The sequence below is a fragment of the Ursus americanus genome, chromosome 8 (genome assembly GCF_024610735.1).
Source record: "Ursus americanus isolate L20-20 chromosome 8, mUrsAme1.1.p, whole genome shotgun sequence".
NCBI lineage: Eukaryota > Metazoa > Chordata > Mammalia > Carnivora > Ursidae > Ursus > Ursus americanus.
This window is the reverse complement of record NC_142134.1, coordinates 49,792,962-49,816,864: the sequence shown is the minus strand read 5'-3', so window position 1 is coordinate 49,816,864 and position 23,903 is coordinate 49,792,962. Positions and strand designations below refer to the sequence as shown.

At 39.6% G+C, this 23,903-nt stretch overlaps 1 protein-coding gene across 5 annotated transcripts in view; it reads right to left on the bottom strand.

The window, feature by feature from the left end:
• ATP8A1 (ATPase phospholipid transporting 8A1) overlaps window positions 1-23,903 on the bottom strand; it is a 224,253-nt gene that overhangs the window by 51,812 nt on the left and 148,538 nt on the right. For all 5 annotated transcript variants that reach the window (XM_045816092.2, XM_045816093.2, XM_045816091.2 and 2 more), the window contains 3 exons: window positions 17,248-17,420; window positions 1,224-1,407; window positions 1,009-1,119 (listed from right to left, as the gene is read on the bottom strand). In XM_045816092.2, the coding sequence (XP_045672048.1) occupies window positions 1,009-1,119; window positions 1,224-1,407; window positions 17,248-17,420 (468 nt within the window). The remainder of the gene's footprint in view (window positions 1-1,008; window positions 1,120-1,223; window positions 1,408-17,247; window positions 17,421-23,903) is intronic.

The window sequence follows — 23,903 nt, the reverse complement described above, 5'->3', positions numbered from 1 at the left end:
GTTGCTGAACTAAGCCTGGTGCCTGGCACCCAGCAGGTGGTGCAAAACGTTTATAAAACAGAATGCCTCCTTTTAGAGGTGACATTCCTGACCTGGGTTAAGTTTTACTTTTAATAATATGTTATATATGGTACCAGAAAAGGAATACAGAAGTTCGTTGCTATCCAGACGCAGGAACTGAATGTTCTGATAATTTTTAGACAAATTCTCATTATCTGAACTCTTGCTACCTACCAACCAACTCAGAAGCCAAAATAAGTCTGGATAGCAAGGGATACTTGTATATAAGTAAGTTTGAAATACAATAAGAACTACAAGAGGACCAATACTAGCAAAACTATTTATGTATCCTTCCTGATTCTACCCTTTAGAATTGTTGTCTTCAATTTTATGTCTGTCATTCCGTTACTTTCTTTTCAAATAGTTTTCCATGTGTGTGCATCCCTAAATAGTGTATTAGGCGTCTGCCTTTGGCTCAGGTCATGATCCTGGGGTTCTGGGATTGAGTCCCACCTTGGGGGGAGACATCCCTGCTCTGCGGGGAGCCTGCGTCTCCCTCTTCCCCCTGCTCATTCTCTCGTGCTCTCTCTCTCTCAGATAAATAAAATCTTAAAAGATTTTAAGAGCACAAGCTGGGGGAAGGGCAGAGGGAGAAGCAGGCTCCCCGCTGAGCAGGGAGCTGGACGTGGGGCTCTATCCCAGGACCCTGGGATCATGACATGAGCCAAAGGTAGACACTTAACCGGCTGAGCCACCCAGGCACCCCAGTTTGTAGTCTCTCAAAAACTGAAAACATCACTTCATTAGTTCTAATTCAGCAGATCTTACCAAAACGATATAACATTTTTAGCCACAAATTTAAACAATCATTATTCTCTGTGGCCGACAGACTTCACCATGTTTGGAAGTTATAAAAAGTGGGCAAATGAAGGATTCTCTAAAACAATGAGAATTTTTCTTTACGTATACGTGCACCTGACAAGGATTTTAAACTTAACCTGCTATTACCTCAATAATATAGAGGACTATATTCTTGTAGAAGCAGTACAAAATGCACTTGGAGACTCTGTTATAGTTCCAGGCACCATGCACCATCAATAAATTCTTCAAGTACTTGAACTAAAATAGAAGTAGAAAAGAATTAGTATGGAAAAGAATGAGTATTTTTCCCTTCATACCGCCAGCTGAGACTCGTGCTGTGTTCTGCAGAAATGCTGCTTTACCTGAGCTATGGAGTAATCAGAAGAATTGGCAGCCTGAAGACCTTCATTGCCACTTATACCAACGCCGACGTGCGCCGTCTGTATCATGCTGACGTCGTTGGCTCCATCGCCAATTGCAAGCGTTATGACTTTGACTTGTTTCTTAACCATCTCAACAACTTCAGATTTTTGAAGAGGAGAAACCCTGAAATTAGAACAAATGATCAATTAGCTCCACTTTCTGAAAAAAGGAGTTTTGAAATGTTATTGTCTTGAAGGGTAAAAGAAGGAGAAGATCCAGAAGAGTTCTATGAAATACCATTATGGAAAAGTCTTAGGTTTGCAAATGTTCAGTTCTCTATTAACCTGGTTGCCACTTTAGACGAGATCGGGTGTGTTCAGGGTGGGATGGCCGTAGACCCTGGTTGCCACTTTAAGGAAAAAGTCAAGTCTAAGAAGCAAACCTCTAGGTAATAGGTAGAAGCCACAATGCCCTGTTAAACGCTATTTTACTGGAATGGCTGCATTAATTTGTTAAAGAAATAACACTGGAATTTAGAATGAAACCTCTGAATGAAAAAGGTCCGAAAGGCCGCTGAATGGAGTCAAAATACTACACTAACTAAATCCTATACTGTACCTGGAAGATAAAAGTTTTGGGGAGCCTCTGTAAGCATCTTAGGTAATGTACTAGATATACATTTAAAACAACTTAGACCTCAAATTAGCAGTAGGGAAATGGCTAACCTCTCGACCTGCTCTCAAGCACCATGATGAATTGACCCAAATAAATGCCAAGTGCCTGATTACATGGTCCACCTGCCTCAATTTTCTTCCAAAGGTGCTAACGGCCAAGTGGAATCAAGCAGCCTTTTATACAGATGTGGATCAGGAACAGAGAACACCAGCATCTGTACCTACTAAAATCATATTTGGCTTTACTTTAGATCAGAGTATCACAAACTTTTAAAAGCCACTTAAGTAATAAACCCCATGCCAGTGAGGGAAGTGTTCAAAGACCGCATGCAGCAGTGTAATTACTATAGCACCCATAATTATTGGCAATTAAAAGAGGAAAACTAAACAGTGAACTGAGTCAGTGAACTATGAAGACAGTAATTAAATACGAAAAAACAACTAACACACACGGTCAAGAAAAATAACTCATTAAATTCTTTATCAAGGTGAATCAGAACAGGTGTCTAATACATACCTGCTGGAACGTCTGCTAAGTCATTTATCATTCTACCTAAGAATGGAGACCATTACTCTGCAAGACGATATCTTGCAATTTTCCTATTTCCTGTGGAATAATTCCTAGCAGTGGCTACCTTGCGCAGATATTCCAAGTCTGGCAACAGCACAAAATGACCCAACTGTGAACACAGCGAGCGAACGGGTGTGAGTAGCAGCCATTATGGGCTTTTTCACAGTTGGCCCCCATTTTTCTTTGAAGCAATTTTCCTTTCATTTTCACATTTTATTTAATTTTTCTTAACAGGCTAATATAAATTGGTAAGCCCGCTGGCTCTAGGCCAATGTTTTAAACACGGACTACCACTAACATTTAGTAGATGTCAAAAAAGAATGCTCACCAAGAAATGATCTAAACAGCAAATGGGAAATGGACATGAAAAGAGAGAAGCATTTGAAAACATTTATCAAATTCCCTTCATAACTCAACAGGCTCACAATGTAAATAATTGTGAAGTCACACCATGGGATCGATGGAGCTAGAAAACAGTGGTTCCCCCCCCCCCATTGGCTGAATGTGTAATAAAGGACAAATCTCTGCATGGTGAGCTAATGGTAGTGATTTAAAGCAACATCAGAAAAGAGTTGGACTCAACTCTGTTTTCTTTCTTCATGGCTATTACAACCAACCACTATTTTCTCTGCCTGACACCACAATTTTCAATGCCCCCAAATTAAAACTGGCTGAGGACTTTCACCAACTTTGTGAATGTGGGTAACTCAGGTGTTAAAAATGGAGTATTAATCCCCTTGGCAAGAACAACGCCTCTGTGTGTGTGTGTGTGTGTGTGTGTGTGTGTGTGTGCGTGCTCGCACGTGCATTTTGAAGATGATACAGTGGGAGGCCTCCGCAAACTTACACTGCAACTGTTATTAGCAGGAGTATCTATAAGCTAACAGCAGACAATGGGCTTGGAAGAAGATTCAAGAAACAGCAGAAGCTTTCATAACTGATGTGTTTGACATAGAAGTTGGGTGCTTAAAAAAGATGTCTGATTTAAGTGGGGATTCATAAAAAATAAAATATACATACACAAAACATTTAACGCATCAACATACAAACTTGTGATGTAGAGCAAAGAACCTACTTTGCACAGGGGTCTGCTGTTTGAGATTTTGTGTATATATATATATATATATATATATATGTATATATATATGTATATATATATTTGTGGCAGAAACCTCATTCATGAGGTGCAATCCATGGCTGGTTCCATTCAAAGTGGAGATCAGAATATACTGCTGCCTCCGCTCCAGTTTATTGTTCTCTTAGCCACTTTAGAATAAACAGCAAGTTTTTTTTAACAACCCAGAAAGTCTCCCGAGAGCATTCTACCCGGTTTTCCTAGCAACAATTTTGACTGATGCCTAGTAAGCACAAAGTCAACTCATGAAAAGTGTCCTTCCAGCTTTGGGCATGATGTGCTGTGGGCACCAACAGCGTGTCTTAGGGCGGGAATGTGGTTCAAGGGGACTCAGGTTAGTCAAGCTGAAATCAGTTAAAAAGATCTGTTTTTACAGCATCCGTTTAAAAAAATTTTCCTTGCTATAAGGGGGTTACAAGATAGCAAAAACAAACTTATAAGACCTTAAAAATGAGCGTAGCATAAAGCTCCTTGATGTAATTGCCAGTACTTAATATATTATTTCAGAGGATGTGGAAATCAGAACGGGCCATAAGAGGATTCCTTGACGAGTTAGAATTCCTTGACGAGTTAGAATTTGACTTGGCCTTGACAAGGTGGGGAGAACTCATGTCAGGCAACATGAATAGCATATACCAAATTTCTTCACATTCAAAATGATCTAAAATGTATTCCTTTTACCGTTGTCCTTCCATCTAATAAAAGGTCACTATCTGAATTCACACATTAGAGTTTATTCACTTTGACTTTTGTACACATGCTTTGATATTTGTACAATATCCAGAATAGTCTCGAACAACCTGACTACATGCTAATTCTTCCAAATGTCTATCAAAAAAAAAAAAATCACGTATCCATGGTTGAGAATACCTAAAGTCTAAACTTTACAAATGTCAATAGGGACCCAATGGGTAATTCAGAAACATCATAAAAACAGTGCTTTCTACTCTAGATTTTTTTTTTTTTTTAAACCACGCATGGGTCTGCATCAGGGCTTAAATTATACAGAGTTCTTTTCTCCTCTACTGTTGCTCTTTCATTTTAAGCGAAGTCAGAGGCTCTGTGGGAAAAGACTACACATCCAGCACGTACTGTAAAGGTCCAGTTTTCTTCCTGTGGCTCCAAAGACAGAGGGTGGTCCCTGTGATACAACCTTGCCACGCATGGAGTGCAGAAATGCTTCTCCGATACTATTTTGGCTATAGTTTCTGCACATGCTATTCATTATTTTTCTTATTTGCTATGTAGTAACTCTCATTGCCCTATGAACGTTAGATCAGAGTACTGGAAGTTTTTACCGCTGAAGCTGAAAGTGTAGAGGGTAGCACAACCTAAATAAGCCTCATTTTGCATTCTTTCCGTGGGATCGGCTAAATGAATCGCCTTTTTAAATGGAATGTGGATAAAAATGATAACGTGCAGACACATAAGAAAGAATATTTTAGGGGACTTTGTATAGGTAGCCAGAAAGGAGTACAATCATTGATCTTCTTGTATTGTGTTTTTAGGTTAGTAACCTAAAAAATATCTCATTATATACACTAGAAAGTAGGTTGGTAATGTAACCTCTCAAAAATATACTGTGAACTTTAAAGTTACTATAAAGTTGTCATTAGAAAGTGAATCTAGAAAAAAAGATGTAAAGAACATGGAGGAATATATTTCTTAACTATCCTGAAGTGTTTTTTAGAGTGAGCCTGTGTGTATAGGGCCCCTGTATTTACTAAGCTTGAGGGCTGCTCCTAGTGACTATTTAGAGTCAGAGTCGTTAGTGGGGGGCTCTGCTGTATTTTTCCTTTGCAACACACTTCCTAAGATTTCTCCTTGCAAATCAGTCTATTTATTCTCCCACTGAGTCATATTCTGCTAATAAAAAAAATTAAAAAGGGAGAAAAAAATCCAAGTGAAAAAATTTTGAGATTCTGATTCTTCTTTGAACTAAAATTGTTAGGCTCCTTTGTAAAGTTTTGAATTGAGGAGGCATTAAAATTTGGCAAAAAAAATCGGTTGCGTGTACCAACATTACATAAATGTGGTAACACTTCTAGAAACTCATCATCAATTTATTACTGGAATGAAAACAGTCGCTTACATAGCATCCCCAAAACTATACTTAGCATACGGTACATAATGAAACATTCAACTTCTTCTAGGTAAGAGAACTGTATTATTCAAATGACTGGTGAGTGAGTTCTTTCCTAGGCTCCAAGAGCAACAACTGTTGATATACTGTGCAGTCAGAGGCATCAAGGGGGCCTTATAATACAGGGATTGAGTCTACAGAAATAAAATATAGATAGCATTTCCACAGGATAAAAAGGGAAAGTAACTTTTAGAAAGATGTCTTTTTGCAATGTATTTCCTTCCTTCCTTCCTTCCTTCCTTCCTTCCTTCCTTCCTTCCTTCCTTCCTTCCTTCCTTCCTTCCTTCCTACATCCCTCCCTCCCCTCCCGCCTTCCCTCCCTCTCTCCTTCCTTCCTTCCCTCCCTCCCTCCCTTACTTTGTCAACCAGTAGGCTCCATGCCTAGCATGGAGCTTAAGGTGGGCCTTGAACTCACGGACTCTGAGATCAAGACCTGAGCTGAGATTAAGAGTCGGATGCTTAACCAACTGAGCCACCCAGGTGCCCCCCTGCAATGCATTTTAGATGCAATTCTTTTTTCTCCTCCTCCTCCTTCTTATTTATTTATTTATTTTTTTGGATTCAGGTTGTTATAGGTAAACTACTACCGTCTCCAGTTTCAATGATTCTGATAATATTTTAAATAGGGACTGATTGTATTGATAGTGTATATCTGAATATGCATGTGTGTGTGTATGTGTTCACAGGCATCCCACACTTCTAGCTGGCAACTTTACCTTATCAAAACCCCAAAAAGAAAATTCCTGATAGCAGAAATCTTTATTATCATATTCACACCAGAGAATAGTTTGTCCACAGTGATACTGTTCATTTTCTTTTTCTTTCTTTCTTTCTTTTTTCTTTCTTTCTTTCTTTCTTTCTTTCTTTCTTTCTTTCTTTCTTTCTTTCTCTCTCTCTCTCTCTCTCTCTCTCTCTCTCTCTCTCTCTCTCTCTTTCTTTCTTTCTTTCTTTCTTTCTTTCTTTCTTTTTCTTCCTTCCTTCCTTCCTTTCTTTTTTTCTTTTTTTAAATATCATTTAGTTATCTGGAACCTACCACATATTCAGCCCAGAGCAGATGTAAAAATGGTAGTGGAACTGAATAAACGGTGATTTTGCAAAAACAAGAAATTCATCTCATTATGTCATTATACTAACACTACAACTCTTACTCATTTTTCACTGTCTGCTGCTAGGAGGCAAAGGTCTGTTTAATCTGCTTTGTATCTAGATTGCAGAAGTACATAAGGGGTATTAGATTCTCTAGACTTTCTCAAAGGGATAGGAAAAACAGATGGAAAATTAGTAGGTAGAGAAGAAACGTACCACTTCTTCAAGGGAAAGTGGGTATACTCAGAATGGGTCAGAGCCAGATGACAGGGGGCCTCTGCATGTCAGGTTAAGAAAGTTTGAATATCACAGCTAGCCCTAAGCAACAGGAGATGTTAATTAAAAAGCTTTTGAGCCAAAAAAGAGCATGGTAGAAGCAGTGCAATAAAAGAATTTGGATTGCCCACCAAAATGTATCTTTTTTATAAAGGTAGATACCTATACCTATCTCTATATATGTATCTGAATTGAAAAGAAAAGAAAGGACACATGAGGTGGGTAGGGGGTTTTGAATGAAAGTGGGATCAGAGATGACCCTGAGGTTTCAGATGTGAGTGATGGAGAAAATAATGGCCTAATCATTAATAGAAAAGGCAGGAAGATTTACAGAGGAAAATTCTCAAGGAAGTTCTAGAGCCTGGGAAGTTCAGGGTGTGGTGGGCTATCCTAGCTGCATCATTAAGTATATGGGCTGAAGAGTCAGAACTAAGCTTAGAAAAAAAATGCAGAGCTGGGTATGTGCATTCAGACATCAATTACTCATCAAGTGTTAAAGTGATCCTTTAGTATGTGATGAAATTTCTATGGAAGAATATAAAGAGCAGAAAGGAGAAGAAAGTACAAGATCTTAAGACCTTCCTTCTGCCTCTAAAAGTTCTTAAGAACTTTTACTGAACTACTGAACCAGGAGTTAATATGAGCCTATATATAGGACAGTGGTCTATGGACTCTTGCTCCAAGAAGACATAGTGGCAGAGAGAGACAGAAATCTCTCCTGTGTGGCACAAGGTCCAGCTACTTTTCTCAGTCGAGGGAGCCCTGCCTACAGGAATGGTGTGCTCCCACCCGGGAAGCATGTCTACTCAAGAAGGCCTAGAGTGCTTCCCCTTTCAAGCTCTGCTCTTTTGTGACCTTGCCCTCAGAGTGGTTAAGAGCTGCGGTCTCCATCTCTTCCCATTCTTGATATCTGGCTGGAGCCCACATGGGCACTGGCTTTCTTCCCTTTTCTTGTGACTCTGGGTAAGGAAGGGATGGAACTTCCTTAGGCTGTAAGGAAACCAACTTGCTTTTCCTTTCTTCCTTCCCTCTCTACTTCTTGGGAATTCTCTCCTATGTGGATGGGTTTCACCAAAGACTTTTTTCTCCTCTTAGAAATATCTAGTGGAAGATGAAACGAGTGGTAGTGCTGGCTACTGACAGAAATGGAAATAAAATCCTGAAGATGCCAGGAGCTAAAGAAGTGTGGTAAATTTGAGGGTCACACTTAGTAAAAATCTATGAGAAACCTTTGGGGAAACATGAAGTAGTGGATACCTGTCGGAAGGAAAATGGCATAGAAGGAAAGAGTGGTGTTCCAGGGGCCATAGATACACACAGGCAGGAAAAGATTTTCAGCTGTACTGTCCACTCCCTGTGGTGCCCATGTGAGCCCAGGCTGACCAGTGTCAGGGAGGTGAGAGTGGGCTAGATGGAGCAAAGGAGCTCCTCTCTCACTGTAACTGAAGACTTTGGTGTAGGCTTGGAGCTTGTAGAAACTCAGACTCCCCCAAATAACATGCTTGAAAGACTCCCCAATTTCAGGAGTATCCCCAGTGCCCTAAAACTAGGACCCCAGGAAAATTCCTACCTCATACCTTGGATCAGGAAAGTTAGAGCTTTCTAGTCAACCTCAGGGCATGGAGCCAGGTGGGGACAGGTGCCAATGACATGGGTGTGTTAACAAAGCCTTCAATGTTACCTTATGCAGGTAATTCCACCAAAACATGGCTGCCTCTAATAAGAGCAATACTTGGGCAAAGGAACAAGGGGAAAACAGGGATTCGTGAAGCTCAGACTGAGCCCTGTCTCCAATTCTACCTCAACTTAGGACGTAGCTGTCACCTTTCTTCCAAAGGACTTTACTGCCAGTAGGGAAAATGAGGAAAAATACCTTACAAGGAAAATAGGAGATCATAAGTATGAAAGAAATTACAATGACTTACAAGAAAGTAGAACTAGTAAAAACAGATATAACAAGAATTTTTAAAAGGAATGCTAAAAAAAAAAAACCACACACAACCTTGGAAAGATTTGGGAAGATACTGAAACATGAAACCAGAACAAGCAGTTATAATGAAGAACCAACTGAAAATAAGTAATATAGAAATGTAACTCCTAAAATAAAAAAGCCAATAGTAAACTGAATAGTAAATATAATAGAGCCTGGAAATTCAAATAAAAAGCTATCCCAAAAGATATTAGGAAATTAAATGAGAATGAAAGATTGTGAGAAAAACGAAAAGAAATGGAGCAATATAGGTGACGATACTTAATAGGAGTTCAATAAGAAAATAAAGAGGGACAGAATGAAACAGAATAACTTTCTAGAATTAAAGAAAGACATGTTCTTCTATTAAAAGGGATCACACAGTGCCAAAAAGAAATATGAGAAAAAGGTACTTACCCATAGGCACTTTATGGTTAAATTAAGATTAAGAAAAATTTCTAAAGGTTTCTGAAAGATAAAGCAGATTACTTTAAAAAGAAATCAGATCTGACTGACACTGGATGCATACACAAAATTACTTTAAAATCTTCAGTTTTTTTCTCCTTATGGAGGGGAGCAGGAAAAGAAAGACATACTAATATATATAGACATTAAGCAAAAATATGGTTATCAAAACCTTAGAAATAACCAGACATAGAATATAGATTGTAAAGCCTGCAAACCAGCACAATATAATCTGATTTAGACAGTGGACAGTAGGGGGAAAAGAAACAAAAATCATAATAAATGAAAAACTCAAAATAAGATCAAAGAAATGAGGCTAAGATAGTAATAATTATAATAAATATAAATGGGTTAAATTCGCTGACTGGAAGAGATTCTCAGGTTAGATTACAACAAAAAGATCCACCGATATATGGTGTCTAAGAGACATACTTTATAATAATAGCTAATAGAACATTTATTTGCTCACTATGTTTTAAGTTCTCTACTTGTTTTAATTTATTCAATCCTCAGAAGAACCCTAGAAGAGATAGGTTACTATTATTGTCATTTTGCAAATGAAGACACTGAGGCACAGAAAGATTATATAACTTAAGGTAAAAGAGCAAGTAAGTGGTGAGGCCAGGATTCAACCCTAAGCAGTGTGGATTTAGAGACAGTATTCTTAACCACTAGAATATAGAGAAGGATTGAATGTAAGAGTTTAGGAAAAAGAAAAAGACAAGGCACATACAAAACAAAGGAAAGCCAGGTTAGCACTATTAATGTAAGACAAAATAGAATTCAGGCCATAGGAAAAGCCATGATGGCCAGAGAGAATCTTTATGTATGATTTCTCACCAGAAATATTCAATTAGGCCATATAAAAGAAAATTTGATAGATTTCTAAGAGCAACATAATTTTAAATAATGGCTACCAATGCAGCAAATACATGTATTAACCCATTTATTCCTCACAATTCTATAAGAGCAATTATTTTTAATTGTTTCAAGAATGAAGAAACTAAAGCTGGAGAAGTTGGATAACATATTGCTCAGCTAACAAGAAGACACAGGGCTTGGACTTAGATTCTGGAAAGTCCGGCCCCAGAGCCTGAGTGCTAAAGTATACAGCATCACAAACAGAGAGAAAAGGGTAGATTGTTTAGTAAATGGTATTGGGAGAATCTGCTATGTAGACATGAATAACATCACATCCCTTCTTCATAAGATACATAAAAATAATGGATTAAAGACCTATATGGAAAACAGAAAGTTAGGAAGTTGACAAAAGAAATGTCTGAGAATATCTTTATCAATTGGAAGTTCTCAGTGATTCAAAAAGCACAGAACATAATTTACCTTTTGTCTAGAGCTGCTTTCATGCTACAATGGCAGAGATGAGTAGCTATGACAGAGACTGGATAGCCCAGAAAGCCTAAAATATTTACTATCTTGCCCTTTACAGAGAAAGTTTGCCCATCTCTGCTCTACGAAATACTCCTTTCCTCTTGGAAAATGCTATCCGGAACCACCTCCTCTTTCATGTCTTACCTTAAAGCTTGTTTTATATACTTTTCTTGCCTCTGTTTCCGTTCCCTTGGTAATGCCTTTTGTTTTCCAAGACCATTTTCCCCTGGGATGCAGTCTCTCCCTTCTCTTGATTCCATGCCCTACAGCTGCTAAACAGTTATTCTTACATCCTACCTGGTCTTGACTCTTGGAACTCTAGCCTGGCCCCAAAAGCCAGGCCTTTAACTTGCCCTAAATGGGGATGGCTCAAATGGGTTTATTAGAAAGAAGGTAATTTCTAGAAACCTTATGGGTTCAAGGAGACCCAGTTATACCAAAGTAACTCTGCTTTCCTTTCCCACACAAAATCAGGTCAGTAGACAGCTAGATCAAAGAAATGTTGTAGGTTACATATACCATGTCCTTAACAAACCGGAAAATGCAGTCCTTTATTCTATCACCACAGAACTGAAGGAGAACTGTACATAATCTATTAGGTGGATTTGTTTTGGACTGAAGAATACATTAGAATGCTGACTTATTGATTTATGTAAAGCTTTAGGGAGGACTTGGTGGGAAGCTGCAGAGTCTGTACTTAAAATTGCTGAACAGAAAAGCATCATCAAGAATTTGAATGTAGTTATGAAAGATATGTACACTTATTCCAAGTTAGCAAGATAGAAAACAGAAAAAGACTGAAATGATTAAGATATCATTTAAGAGGCATGATCATGGAAATCAAGATAGCAGTTACTCTTGGGAGGATAATAACGCTAAAGGGAGCACGAGGGGGCTTCTGAGGTGCTGGTCAGGCTCGGGTCCTTGATACAGGAATGCATTTGCTTTATAAATATTCACTAAGTTGCATGCTTATACTTTATGTACTTTCCAATACAGGTTAACTCTGTTTTATTAGAATTACATGATCTGCAGTTCTAACTGGGGTGTGTGTGTGTGTGTGTGTGTGTGTGTGCGCGCGCATGCACATGTGTGTGTTGGGTGATGGCAGTTTATCTAAACTGAGCACATCTAAAACTATATAATGTTGAATTACAGTGGAATTCTCAAGTGTTTAGATTTATCAATCTAAATTTTGCTGTCAAATACGGACTTCCCTGGTGGGGACGTGAACATCCTAAGTGGCTAACAGGCTGTAACATGGCCTCATTGCTCCTTTAACATTATTCAGTAGAGACAGGGCAGCAAATGAGACAGACAGGGCTGAACAGCTTATTAGATTATGTGAAAGCAAAATATGGCCATTTTATGAAGTTATAAAATTGATTCAGGATGTCCTCTTTTAGCCATACACGTATGAAAGAAATATTCTCTCAATATTTCCAACATTGATTCATGTTTTCTTGGAAGCAAATATGGGGTTGACATTCATTAACAGTTTGTAAGTTTTCTCAAAGCCAAACATCTGCTTGGCATCCGATGGTGTTCACAAACTTTTTTCTTTAAAGGAATGTCTGTTGAGCATTTATTAGCCTCATTGTGCTTTATAACTACCCTTTAAGTAGAACATTTATTTAGAGAAATCCTTAAAGTTTAAGACCATCCCAAAAGATTTGAGAAGTAGATCTGTCTTGACCCTTTACTTAATGCACTCATGCTATGACAGAAAGTATTCGAAGTGTCCCTTTAGACCTCTTCAAGGAGGACCTGTTGATCAGACTGAGGTGAAAGGTTTTGCCTGGAATGCCACTCCCGAGTGACGACACTCACTGAAGTCAAGTTTTTTTTTATGCACTATGGGGAAAATGGCCTAAAAGGGGGTTAAACTTTGATTAGAGATGTTGCAAGTAGGGAAAAATGCTTACTTCAATTTAACTTCTGCTTTTCAGAAGACATGAGTACATAAATTATGGAGGAGAACGGTGATTACTAGACAGTCTAAAAGCTGGAGGCTCTAGGCCAATTTTCAACCAACTGTCACAGAACATAAGTTTCAAAATATGTTTAAACGAAACTGACAACTACAGAAAAAAATGTAAAATTCTTTGAAAGGCTGGGTTATGTGAACTGATGAGGATCTCAGAAACCACATGCCATTTAACACACAGCAATACTTCACTGCAACACTCCCACCCTCTTCTGGAGGGAATATTAAAAGAGGTAGAACAGATGCTTCCCCAAATTAAGCTGATCCAAGCAGTAGACAGACCCTTCCCAGTAGAGAGTGGCCCACAGAAGTAGGGTTTGTCCAGAAAGTGAAAGGCCTACGAGGGGGTCCTCTGGCCCAGAAGCTTTCAAGCTGGAAGGAAATTACCAAGGAAGGGTGCATGTGTGCTTGGATCTCCCACCTTTCCCCGCCAGAGAAGCTCTACTCTTAGCTGCTTAGACATCCAGGCTCCGTGGAGGATTTGAATCACTGTTAAATGCCAAGCTCTTCATTTTATAGGCCACAAAAACCAAAGCCAGAGAAATTCCATTAGGTAGCCAAGTGCCAGAGAGGTAAAAATTTGAACAAGAATTTCATGAATCCTCAGATAAAATGCCACTTTGCAGAACAGTTCTTGATTTTAGGGGTATCCATAAATACTCACAAGTCTTAGAGCAAGTTTTTCCCTGTTCTACCTGCCCAAGACTTTCAGGGGGTCTGTGAAGCCCCTAAAATGGCACATTCGATTTTACCTATTTGTGTGTATGTGTATTTTTTTGGAGGGGGGAATGACCCACAGCTTTCATGCTCTTCAAAAGTATCTGATCACACCGATAAGAACTGGTATACTTGAGCAAGGGGAAAGAAGGGAAGAAGCGCCACAAGGACAGCATGTGTAGAACCGGGAAAACTTATCCAAAACTCCTCGGACATTAGATGCGTCTTACCTATGGAAGTACTCATGTTGTATGGGAAAACGGGCACAGAGGTAAAAACGAAAGTTGCATGGCATCTATAAAAATACGGTACTTGCTGAGCTGATAAAGACAGATTTCATTTTCCTTGTTGGGTTTTACATCCTTAAAAAAAATTACTGGAGGTGTAACATGAAACCTTCCCTTTGTAAACCAAAACCAGGACTCCAAAGCCCTGAATAATTTTGGAACGAGGGGATTATTTCTGTCTCTGAATAGTCCCTTCAGAAAGTGGTGGGAAGAGATGTAATGACTACCGACTGAGAACAACTGTTTCTTGCAATTCAGCTGTAGGCTCTGGAGGGATGACGCCCATCTTTATAACTGTGTCAATTAGGCAAACACTGGAAACTGCCTTCTGCCCTCTATGCTGATCATGTCAGGGAAGAAAGTGGCTGATGTCATCCTGAAGATGGAACTAATATCGAGAGCCTCATTATCCGTATGGGAAGGCTTCCCCCCCAGCTGCGGCGAAGAGAAGCCTGCAGCAGAGAGAGCAGACCCGGAATTATCTTCACGGGAGGACTGACAAAAGATCGGAAAGTCGTCTGAGGGGAAAACCCAGAAAGCCAGAACGAACACAAACGAAGTTTGACACAGCACTGTATTTTGAAATAATATTCAGTATTTATCTGGAGTGTCTGTTCTACTGGAGTAAAACAGAGAATTTCCTGCGGCTGGGAAGATGGTAATCCTCTGAGAAGCCTGGAGTGACACTCGGCATTTAATGGTAAAGAAAGATATACAGAATTGCCCACCTATTCCTCACAAGTGACAGCAGCATTATCATGGAAATTATACTTCAAGGTCAGTAAGCTAAATGACAAGAAAATGGTCCGTGCCCGTCGTTTAAATGCCAAGAGGGGCCAGGCCAAGAAGGTGCACAGACAGAACTCTAGCAATGGCACTGACATAATTATGGGCTCGGATGCATTCTCAACACCAGACTGGAAGTTGAACCACAGTCTTTATGGGAAAAGAGAGAGTATGAAGGTAATTAGAAGAAAAAAGCTGGGGAAAGATATTTTACTCAAAAAAAAAAAAAAAAAAACCAACAACAAACCCTAAAAACTCTAAATAAAATCCAGTGTCTGCATAGGGACCTTGAGGTCCTTGAACATGCATAAAACAAGACGGAGGGAGGAAGGGGCCACACACATCTTTATAAGCTCAGTTTCCAAGCTGCGCTGCACGTGCATGGCAGAGCGTGATTCCCTCCCAGGGGCCTGGCCTGGAGGAGCCCCGAGGTCCACGTGACTGTGAGCATCCAGAGCAAGGATCTCGGGAGGGAATTTCACAAGCGTACAACATTTTTCTCCCTTGACATTGCTTTCTACTTCTTCTCTCCCTCTGCTATTGTTTAATTTTGTGGTTCCACTTTTTGAAGAATGGTGGGAGGTACCGTGTTAAGCAATGCTCTAAGAATGAGGCTCAGCTGCAGGGACTGCGTTATGAAAATCGGCCTCCCACATCTTTCAAAGCAACTGTGATTCTACTTAAAAGGAAAAAAAAAAAGGAGACATGAAGGAGAGCAGGGCAGGCAGGAAGTCGTGTTCAGCCTTGTATGCGCAGCATCTCTGCCCAGCACACAGTAGATCCGGCACAGGTGCTGACTCAGGGAATGGATTGCTGTATCTAAATAACTCTGGACTCAACAGGAGCCAACCCTCCTAGCCCTTACTGTGCTTTTGAGCAATCTCTTGTTGATCCTCGTGATCCCATTAGTGAAAGTGATTAAACAACCAGATCTGGCACACAATTATCCTGATGCAAGTGTGTCAGAGTTGAACATTCCTAAGACTTGGTCAAGAGATTAGCAAGGAATCAAGAAAAGTCCCTGGAAAAACAGATTTTAAAGAGCATGATGATATCAAAGTACAAATGGGATTGACAAGATAATTTCTAATTCTTTGTTCATGATTAAGCAGAGAGCCCAATTATTACTGATATTAAATATGTGTGTACAGGGTGCCTGGCTGGCTTAGTTGGTTAAGTGTCTGCCTTCGGCTCAGGTCATGATCCCAGGGTGCTGGGACAGAGCCCTACATTGGGCTCCCTGCTCAGCAGGGAGCTGCTTCTCCCTCTCCCTCTGCAGCTCCCCCTGCTTGTGTTCTCTCTCTCTGTCAAATAAATAAAGTCTTTAAAAAAATGTGTGTACAATAGGCTCTCCAAGAGCTCTATGGTAATGTTTATTAATGCATGCTACAGTGAAGAAAAATAAATGATTAAAATAATATGGTTCCTGGAATAAGCAACTTTTAATTCTCTGAGTATGATACAATTTTATAGGTTGAAATGATGCTTTATAAAAGGTACTTATTAAGTTTGGTTTAAATTATATTTCACAAAGTATGTTCCAATGGAAATTTAGGAAATATCTATAAGGCATGGCTTATAAATGTGGAGACAAATTATATACAGGATATTTAAGTGAATAAGCCCAGACAAAAAGGGTTTAAGAAGCATAACATTCTTTTACTAGTAAATATATTTTTTAAGATAATAATAAAAGCAAATAGAAAAATTTTAACAGTAATGTTAAAAGAATAAATTCTGGGAAATTCTTCAGAAGTCCTGCTAAGATTTCATCTCCCTGGGGGGGAGGTGGAGAAAGCAGCTGGAGATGCTGCCGCCCCAGACCTGGTGTGACCAGCCCGTAAAACTCTCTCAGTGAGTGGATGGCAAAGAGGAGAATCCTTAGGTTTCACAGTGAAGAGAGTGGGCAGAGTCATGAACACACTTTAAATTTTAGGAAGACATAGTGTGAACAATTTTGACAAAGATACGGGGAAGATTCTTTGATGAGAAGTTCAGGAAGGACTAGAGCTAAATAGTTTTAAAAATGTAGTTCTATGGATTAAGCCTTGATAACTCAAAACAGATTCTAATTTAGGAAATGGGCAATATTATAAATTACAGGAAAGAGGAATGTATAGTCAAGAAATAGTGTTCAGGCAAATGACTCAGCACGTCCCGCCATGCCATTCCCTAAAGTTAAGTCCTCCAAGCAGGATCCAAGATTGATGTGTGGAAAACAGAACTGTTACAGAAACAGCCGAGGTGGAAATGCAGGTAAAATAACCGAACTGGAACACAGGAGATGGCAAGAAACCTGTCGATTCGAATTATGAACAATAATTACTAATGATCAGTAGGACTCACCTAAAAAAAAACAAAACAAACCTCTGCTACTAAATTCTATTCCAGGTTGTGAACCTTGAGCCTTGAGTGAGTGAAATAATAACCTGACATTGACAAATTCTGGATAGAATAACTTCGAGGAAGTTGACAAATCAAGAATTTAGGATGGAGGGTGCTGTTTACTGAAATCGGACAATATGAAGGAGAACTTACCTGCAGCAAATAACAGCTTTGCACGACAAAGCTAAGTCCAGGAAATACTGTCTTACTCCAAAAGTTAAGGCGTACTTGAGGGTTTTCCCATCAATTATAAGAGCAAAATCATTCTCTTTTCGAAGAGCATCACCAAGGGTAGTGCAGTGGCGACTGAGAGTTTCCCTCGTTGCCTGTAAAATCAAACAAAAACACCCACAACGTTTACTTCCCTTTGTTCTGCTCAGATGCCTTCAGGATGTTCAGCAACTACATTTAGTTATTTTTCGTGCTTTTATGTTTTAAATTGCTTTTACTCTACTCATTTTATTTTCACAAGAGCCCCCCAAAGGAGATTGGACAAATGTTATCAGAAAAAGTAAATTACTCTATTAAAGTCACACATCTGCGCCTACCAGGGTTGGGATTACAAATCACTGATTCCTCTGTGAGCTTTGCTCATTATTCTAGCCACACAATCACAATCCTGCAAAAATATTTTCAGTAAATTATCTTATTACAAAACAATAACATTGTCCTAATTTATGAACTAGTCTAAATTGCTTAGCCATGAATCCAGGGGAAAAGTTGAAGAATATCATTTAAATAACTTATGGGTGTTTTTTTCAGAATTCCTCAATGTTATTGAAACTTAATTCCCAGTAACCAAGAGGGGGAAATGCAGTATTTGTAATCTCTTGCTACTTCATCAATTGCCTTCTATAAACTTTAATCATGATTTCATGATGCTGTGTTTTAGTTGGGGATGGGGACACCTGGCTTCGTAATCTTGATGGATCAAATAGAAGAACCCCTTCCATCAATGAAGAGTTCACTTTCAGGCACAATAAAAACATTCAGTATGAAGGAGAGCTTTGTTCACCTCAACTATACGGAAGGGTTATATTTATCTCCCTCTATCAAGACCTGCTTTCCCAGCTCTTCAAAGGCAAAAAGTTGCAAGATACTTAGTTTTTCTCCCCAAAACCTGTAGACTCTTCCTATAACCAAATAGGGCCAGGTTTCTGTTTTACAAGAGCACTGTGGAGAAACAGAACAGTTTCCTCTGCATAAGGAAACATAAGGAACAATTCCTCTCCTCCTGGAGTTTTGTTCTGAATGCTAATATCTGAGTCTGCAGTTATTTATGTAATAGATACAAATATATATATATATATATATATATATATATATATATACGTATATGTATGTATATATAATAAAATATACCTATAATAAAAATACTTATATAATAATTTCTATTATATTCATGGGAGATATAATTATTGTTCCAATTCAAGAGTGTTACTTCAGTTGCATTCACAAAGAGGGAAGCAAAGGCAGAGGTAATTAAATTTTTTATTGGAGATTTTTGAAGGTGTTTCTGCATTCGTATTCAACTGTGGTTCACACTGTGTTCTGGAATTTCAGAATCTGTTTATCAGAATAATAGAACCATGTTGTACCATAAAGTAAGCCTGCCCAAATTTCCTAATACTGGAACTTCACTTAATGCCTCCCCTGGCCCCTATTACCCACAGTGACACTAAGGACCACCGTATAGCAGTGTTCTTTGCAAAATTTTCTGTTTACACTTTACATTGGGGGGAAGTAGCTATTTGAATTTACAGGCCTCACCCTCCCATTTCCTGCTAAAATATTTTGGCCCAAGAGCACTTAAGAAAAGAAGGTGAAAATGTCAGAAAAATTCTGCAAATGAAATATAGAAATGACAATTTACAGATTACTCTAGATTGTCTTAAAAGCAAATTTGCAAAGATGAAATAAACAAATAAATGAACTGATAAAAAAAAGAAACATAAAATAAAATATTTAGCACGTACCACATACCAGGTATGGCTCTAAGGGCTACGCATACACTGCGTCTCAGTCAACACTTGTTACAACCCTATGCAGGAGGCACCACTGCGAGCCCCATTCTGCAGATGAGAAACAGGACACAGGACTGAAGTTCCTTGCCCACGAACACCTGGCCGCTAAGTGGTGAAATCATACTCAGAATTAAATTCCTGTGCTAGCTTGTCTTTCTCCACATAATCCAGGAAAAGCAAACCCAACTTGAGACAGTACCAGGCATAGCAAATTATAAATGGAATGTCCACACCAGTCCCTCTGCTGTTTCCCTAGAGCCCTCATCATCTGTCTCTCATCTCATCTTTACCGCCAACAGAGATTTCTCTTTATAAAACAAATTTAAAACAAACCACGGCTCTTCTTGCTCTAAAATTTGTCTATGGCTTCCTACCATTTACACAAGAAAGCTCCAACTCTTTAAAATGGCATTTAAAGCTCTCCACAGTCGAGGCCCAGCTAATGTTCATTCGTGTTTCCCTTCACCATCTTGACCCCTTTCTGCCCTCTCTGGAATCCCCTTCCCTGATGTTAATCTACCACCTTCTAAACCAAGCTTACCGCCAAGCCCTCCCAGACTCACTTCATGCGGCCAAGCATAACTCACTCTAGGCCAGCAAGGCCCTCAGTTCCTCCAAGGGAGAGACCACGTTTCCCCCATTTCTCAGCAACAAACACTGCCCGTGATGACAAATGCTTGGGAATTACCAATGTATTGAATGAGAGCACTGATCAATTCTGAGTTATCCTACTGGCGGCTCTCCAGTTTCCTGCCTGTTCTTACTTCTGATTTGAGAGTGAGTGAATGACTGTGTGTGTGTGTGTGTGTGTGTGTGAGACACAGAGAGGTGGGAGAGGTAAGGAGGGAAGGAGGGAGATCTTCTCTTCCTTGTTTCTTAATTTTTTAAAGAATAATCCATCATTTCAACAGTCTTTCAAACCAAGGCACTGCTCACTGAAATGCAACTGTATTTTTTATGCTTTTGCCCACACGACCCCTGAGCTGAAAACCCAAAGGAAAACTGAGATGGATCTCAGGAGAACTTCACTGCTTTTTTGAGATCAGCGGCAGAGCAAGACTGAAAGTCAAGGGACCCCTGAGCTGGGCAAGCTCCAGCATTAAGCACATCCATGGGACTTGGTCCTGTGTGCCCCACTCTCCCTGCTTGAAGGTGTTCTCTGACACCTTGAAATTGGTTGAAAACTCTCTTATTTGTAGCATCAGGGCTGCTGGGTTTCCTTGGTGATTATCACAGGTCTTTGGTAAATCAGAAGGTGTCAGGAAATGCAACAGAGGTAACATTTCAGAAGGGGAGTCAAAAACGTCGTCCCCCCACCGCCCTCCTGAATTCTGCAGCCTGCCCACCTAGAGTGCAAGGTAACAACAACAACAAAGTTGCAAACATTTTCTTATTTTAGTCTATAGCTTTCTTTTGTAAGTAGCTCTGTTGCTGGCTGTGTGTTGCCAGTTACAAGTTATATTTTACTCTTATTTATACTGCCAGGAGTATTTTAAAAATTATTTTATTTATGAAGGTTTATTGCTTCTCCCCTAAGCCTAGGAGCCATACTTTATGGCCATATTGCATTGAAGCTTATCTCCTGTAGCTAGAAATAAATTTATTACTATATTAGCTGTTGCTTTGTTTTCTTTTTGGCTACTGAAGGGGGAAATGTTTAAACATTTAAACTTAGTGACATGTGAAAGTGAAAATATATAAAGAAGAAGCTAAATCAGAAAAAGGATAAAAGACCATAGAATAGAACAAAATACAAGCTCTGTATCTCCTTATTCTCCACAGTCTTATATGTGGGCTGAAAGAGAAGGAGCATGTGTTGCTTTCATCAGAGACGGTCTGAAGTAAAGGCAATTTGGGGACCCAGACAGGCAAGGGGTAAGGCAGGGGTCCAGATACCTTAGCAGGCAGCCATCCAGGTAAGGGAGGAAAAGTGGGGTTTGTTTGTGCCTTCCCTAACCTGCATCCCATGTGGACATTCCAGTCCATCATTCAACTCAACTCTCCCTACCCACAGCCCTGCACGCAGCTGAGCGCTCCTTAGAGCTCTTAGACCTGGACCTCCTGCCATGCTTCCCGCCTGGCCAATTCACAGTTTAGGCTACAGCCAACATTCTCCTTGGTTCTTAGTCTCCGTAACACAGAAGGGAACCCTCCCCGCCCAACCATGAGGACAGGCTCTATTCCAGCTCTCTTCTCTCGTATGGGTGCTCATGACCGCTGATCCGTACTTTCACCCACGCCTGGTGGATTCCACTCTCCTACAGGCCAGTCCAGACCTTCTCCTCTCTCCAAGATTCCAAATTCGGCCCTTGTCACTTCAGCAAACATATACCTGCTTTACTGAGAATGTTTATACCAGGAAGAATTTCCTCAACTTTCCTCCCTCAACCTCAAAACTTCCCTTTACTCCTTTCTCCCTAATTCTTGAGGTAGAGGAAGAACAGAGATTGTTTTCACCTCTGTCTCCCCCACTTTTCTCTTGCATCTTCATTCTCCCCATTGTCATGATCTGTTTTTCCCTTTTAAGACTACACACTAACAAGACTGAACAAATAAACATGGCTCTGTTTCTCCTGAGTCCTCCAGGGATAGAAGTCCTACTATCTTTTGGATTTTCCACGTACTTGTTTATACTTCTGCAATGGAGCGTAATGCACAGTCATTTATCTGTTTCTATCTCTTTCCCTTTGGGACTGAGGCCTCTGATGAAGAAATGAAATAAAAGCTTTGTAAAGAATTAGTAAGCAAATTATTAATGATTGCAGAATACCTGTGGGAAGTTACAATTGTTCTTGTGGGACCATTTTGAGGACTGTTTTTGCTGACTATAAAACTGCTGTACATCTTGGATGTTCTTTTAAGGTTTTTTTTTTTAAATTTTTATTTTAAACTAACTTCTACACCAAACGTGGGCTCGAATTTACAACGCCAAGATCAAGAGTTGCAAGCTCTGGGCACCTGGGTGGCTCAGCCGGTTAAGCATCTGCCTTTGGCTCAGGTCATGGTCTTGGGGTCTTGGGATCAAGCCCTGTGTTGGACTTCCTGCTCAGTGGGGGGGGGGGGGGTCTGCTTCTCCCCTCCCCTCTCTAATAAATAAATAAAATCTTAAAGAAAAAGAAAGAGTTGCATGCTCTACTGACTGTGCCAACCAGGTGCCCCTTGGATGTTCTTAATTAGAACAAAAAAACCAAAATGTTAATGCACTTTTTTTTTTAAAGATTTATTTATTTGAGAGAGAAAGAGCTTGAATAGGGGAAGGGGCAGAAGGAGAGAATCTCAAGCAGACTCCCTGCTGAGAGTGGAGCATGACATGGGGCTCAATCCCATGACCCTGACATCATGACCTGAGCCGAAATCAAGAGTTGGACACTCAACCGACTGAGCCACCCAGACGCCCCTAATGTGCTCATCTTGTTACAAAGTAAATGGAGAACAAGGTGGCAGTGATGATCTAACATCTCCTTTTGTCTCATAGAATATAAATTGTCTAGTAAAAATAATAGAATGAACACCTAGACTATTTAGTGATCAAGCCGGGTTATATAACAGGGACCAAAGAAACAATATTTATTTGGTTTATAAGAAATATCCTTAGAAAAGAAAAAGAAAGATGCTTGGCAGATAATTAGGCCAGTAGAATTCCTCATAAAGATACCTCTGACCAGGAGCCCTTAATGGAGCTCTATTTCATCTTTGGGGGGTAGCCTGGCAAAATAGGTAACATATAATACCCTGCAATGAAATAAAATAAAACAATAATCTTTAAGAAATCAGAAACTTGTAGCTTTATGGCAATCTTTTTCATTGCTTTTACATGACTTTTACCAAGGAAACCCTTGATAAAAACCACACAGGGCATCCTAGACAATGAAATCTAACACGGTTTTATAGTGAAATAAATTGAAAGCCCTGATTTGTTTGGAAAGTATCATAGCAGGCAACATGCCACTTTCATTTTGGCAAAAACCCTGCTTGGACTAGACTGAAGAACCCAGAGGCCAGATGTGCAAAGAACGTGTTAGGCCACCTAAGAACTATGCTTTTGATGGTCCCAAATGTAATGTTACAGAAAGCACCTGCATAAAAATGGCCCTTTGCACTTTCTAGCCTTTGGGTTGTTTTTTTCTTTTTTCCCCTGATTCCTCTCAGAGATTTATAGTACAGGTAGTCTTACTTAAGAACATATCCAAGGAACACCCTCATAGGGAATGTGGAAGTATCCCTAAGGGAAGGAAGATAAAAGCCTTTAGCCTTTGACTAGAGACTAGTTAGCCAAGTCTATGAGCAGAGACGAGGTAAAGATTACAGATAAGTAACCCAACATGTAACACCTAATGGTGGTGGCTTCCCCACCTTGTTCTGGGCTGCGATGACCTTACCATGACAGGATCACCTATCTCTACCCCAGACGGTATCGTCCGCTAGGCTAATCCCAAATGGCAAAAGTTAAAGGAAAGAAGGGTACTTATTTATTCCGAAGTATATGTTGGTGTTTGGGTCTGAATACAAACAAGCACTGGGCATTTATATTTCTTCCTGGGAATCTGTTAAAACAGGTGCAGGTCAAATGATAAACGTCTGTTTTAAGGAGAATTCTAGTCCCAGAAAGGAAAAAAATAATATGTCAAGATTCTGAATTACACTTTGACTTTCAGACACAGTTATTTAACAATGTATTTCATTGTTCCTGGATTTATTCTTTTCCTTCATGAGTTCATCATCAGTTAAGAGCAATAAGCATACAATTGGGGCTAATGATGAATCACTTTGGGGAGACGCACGGCT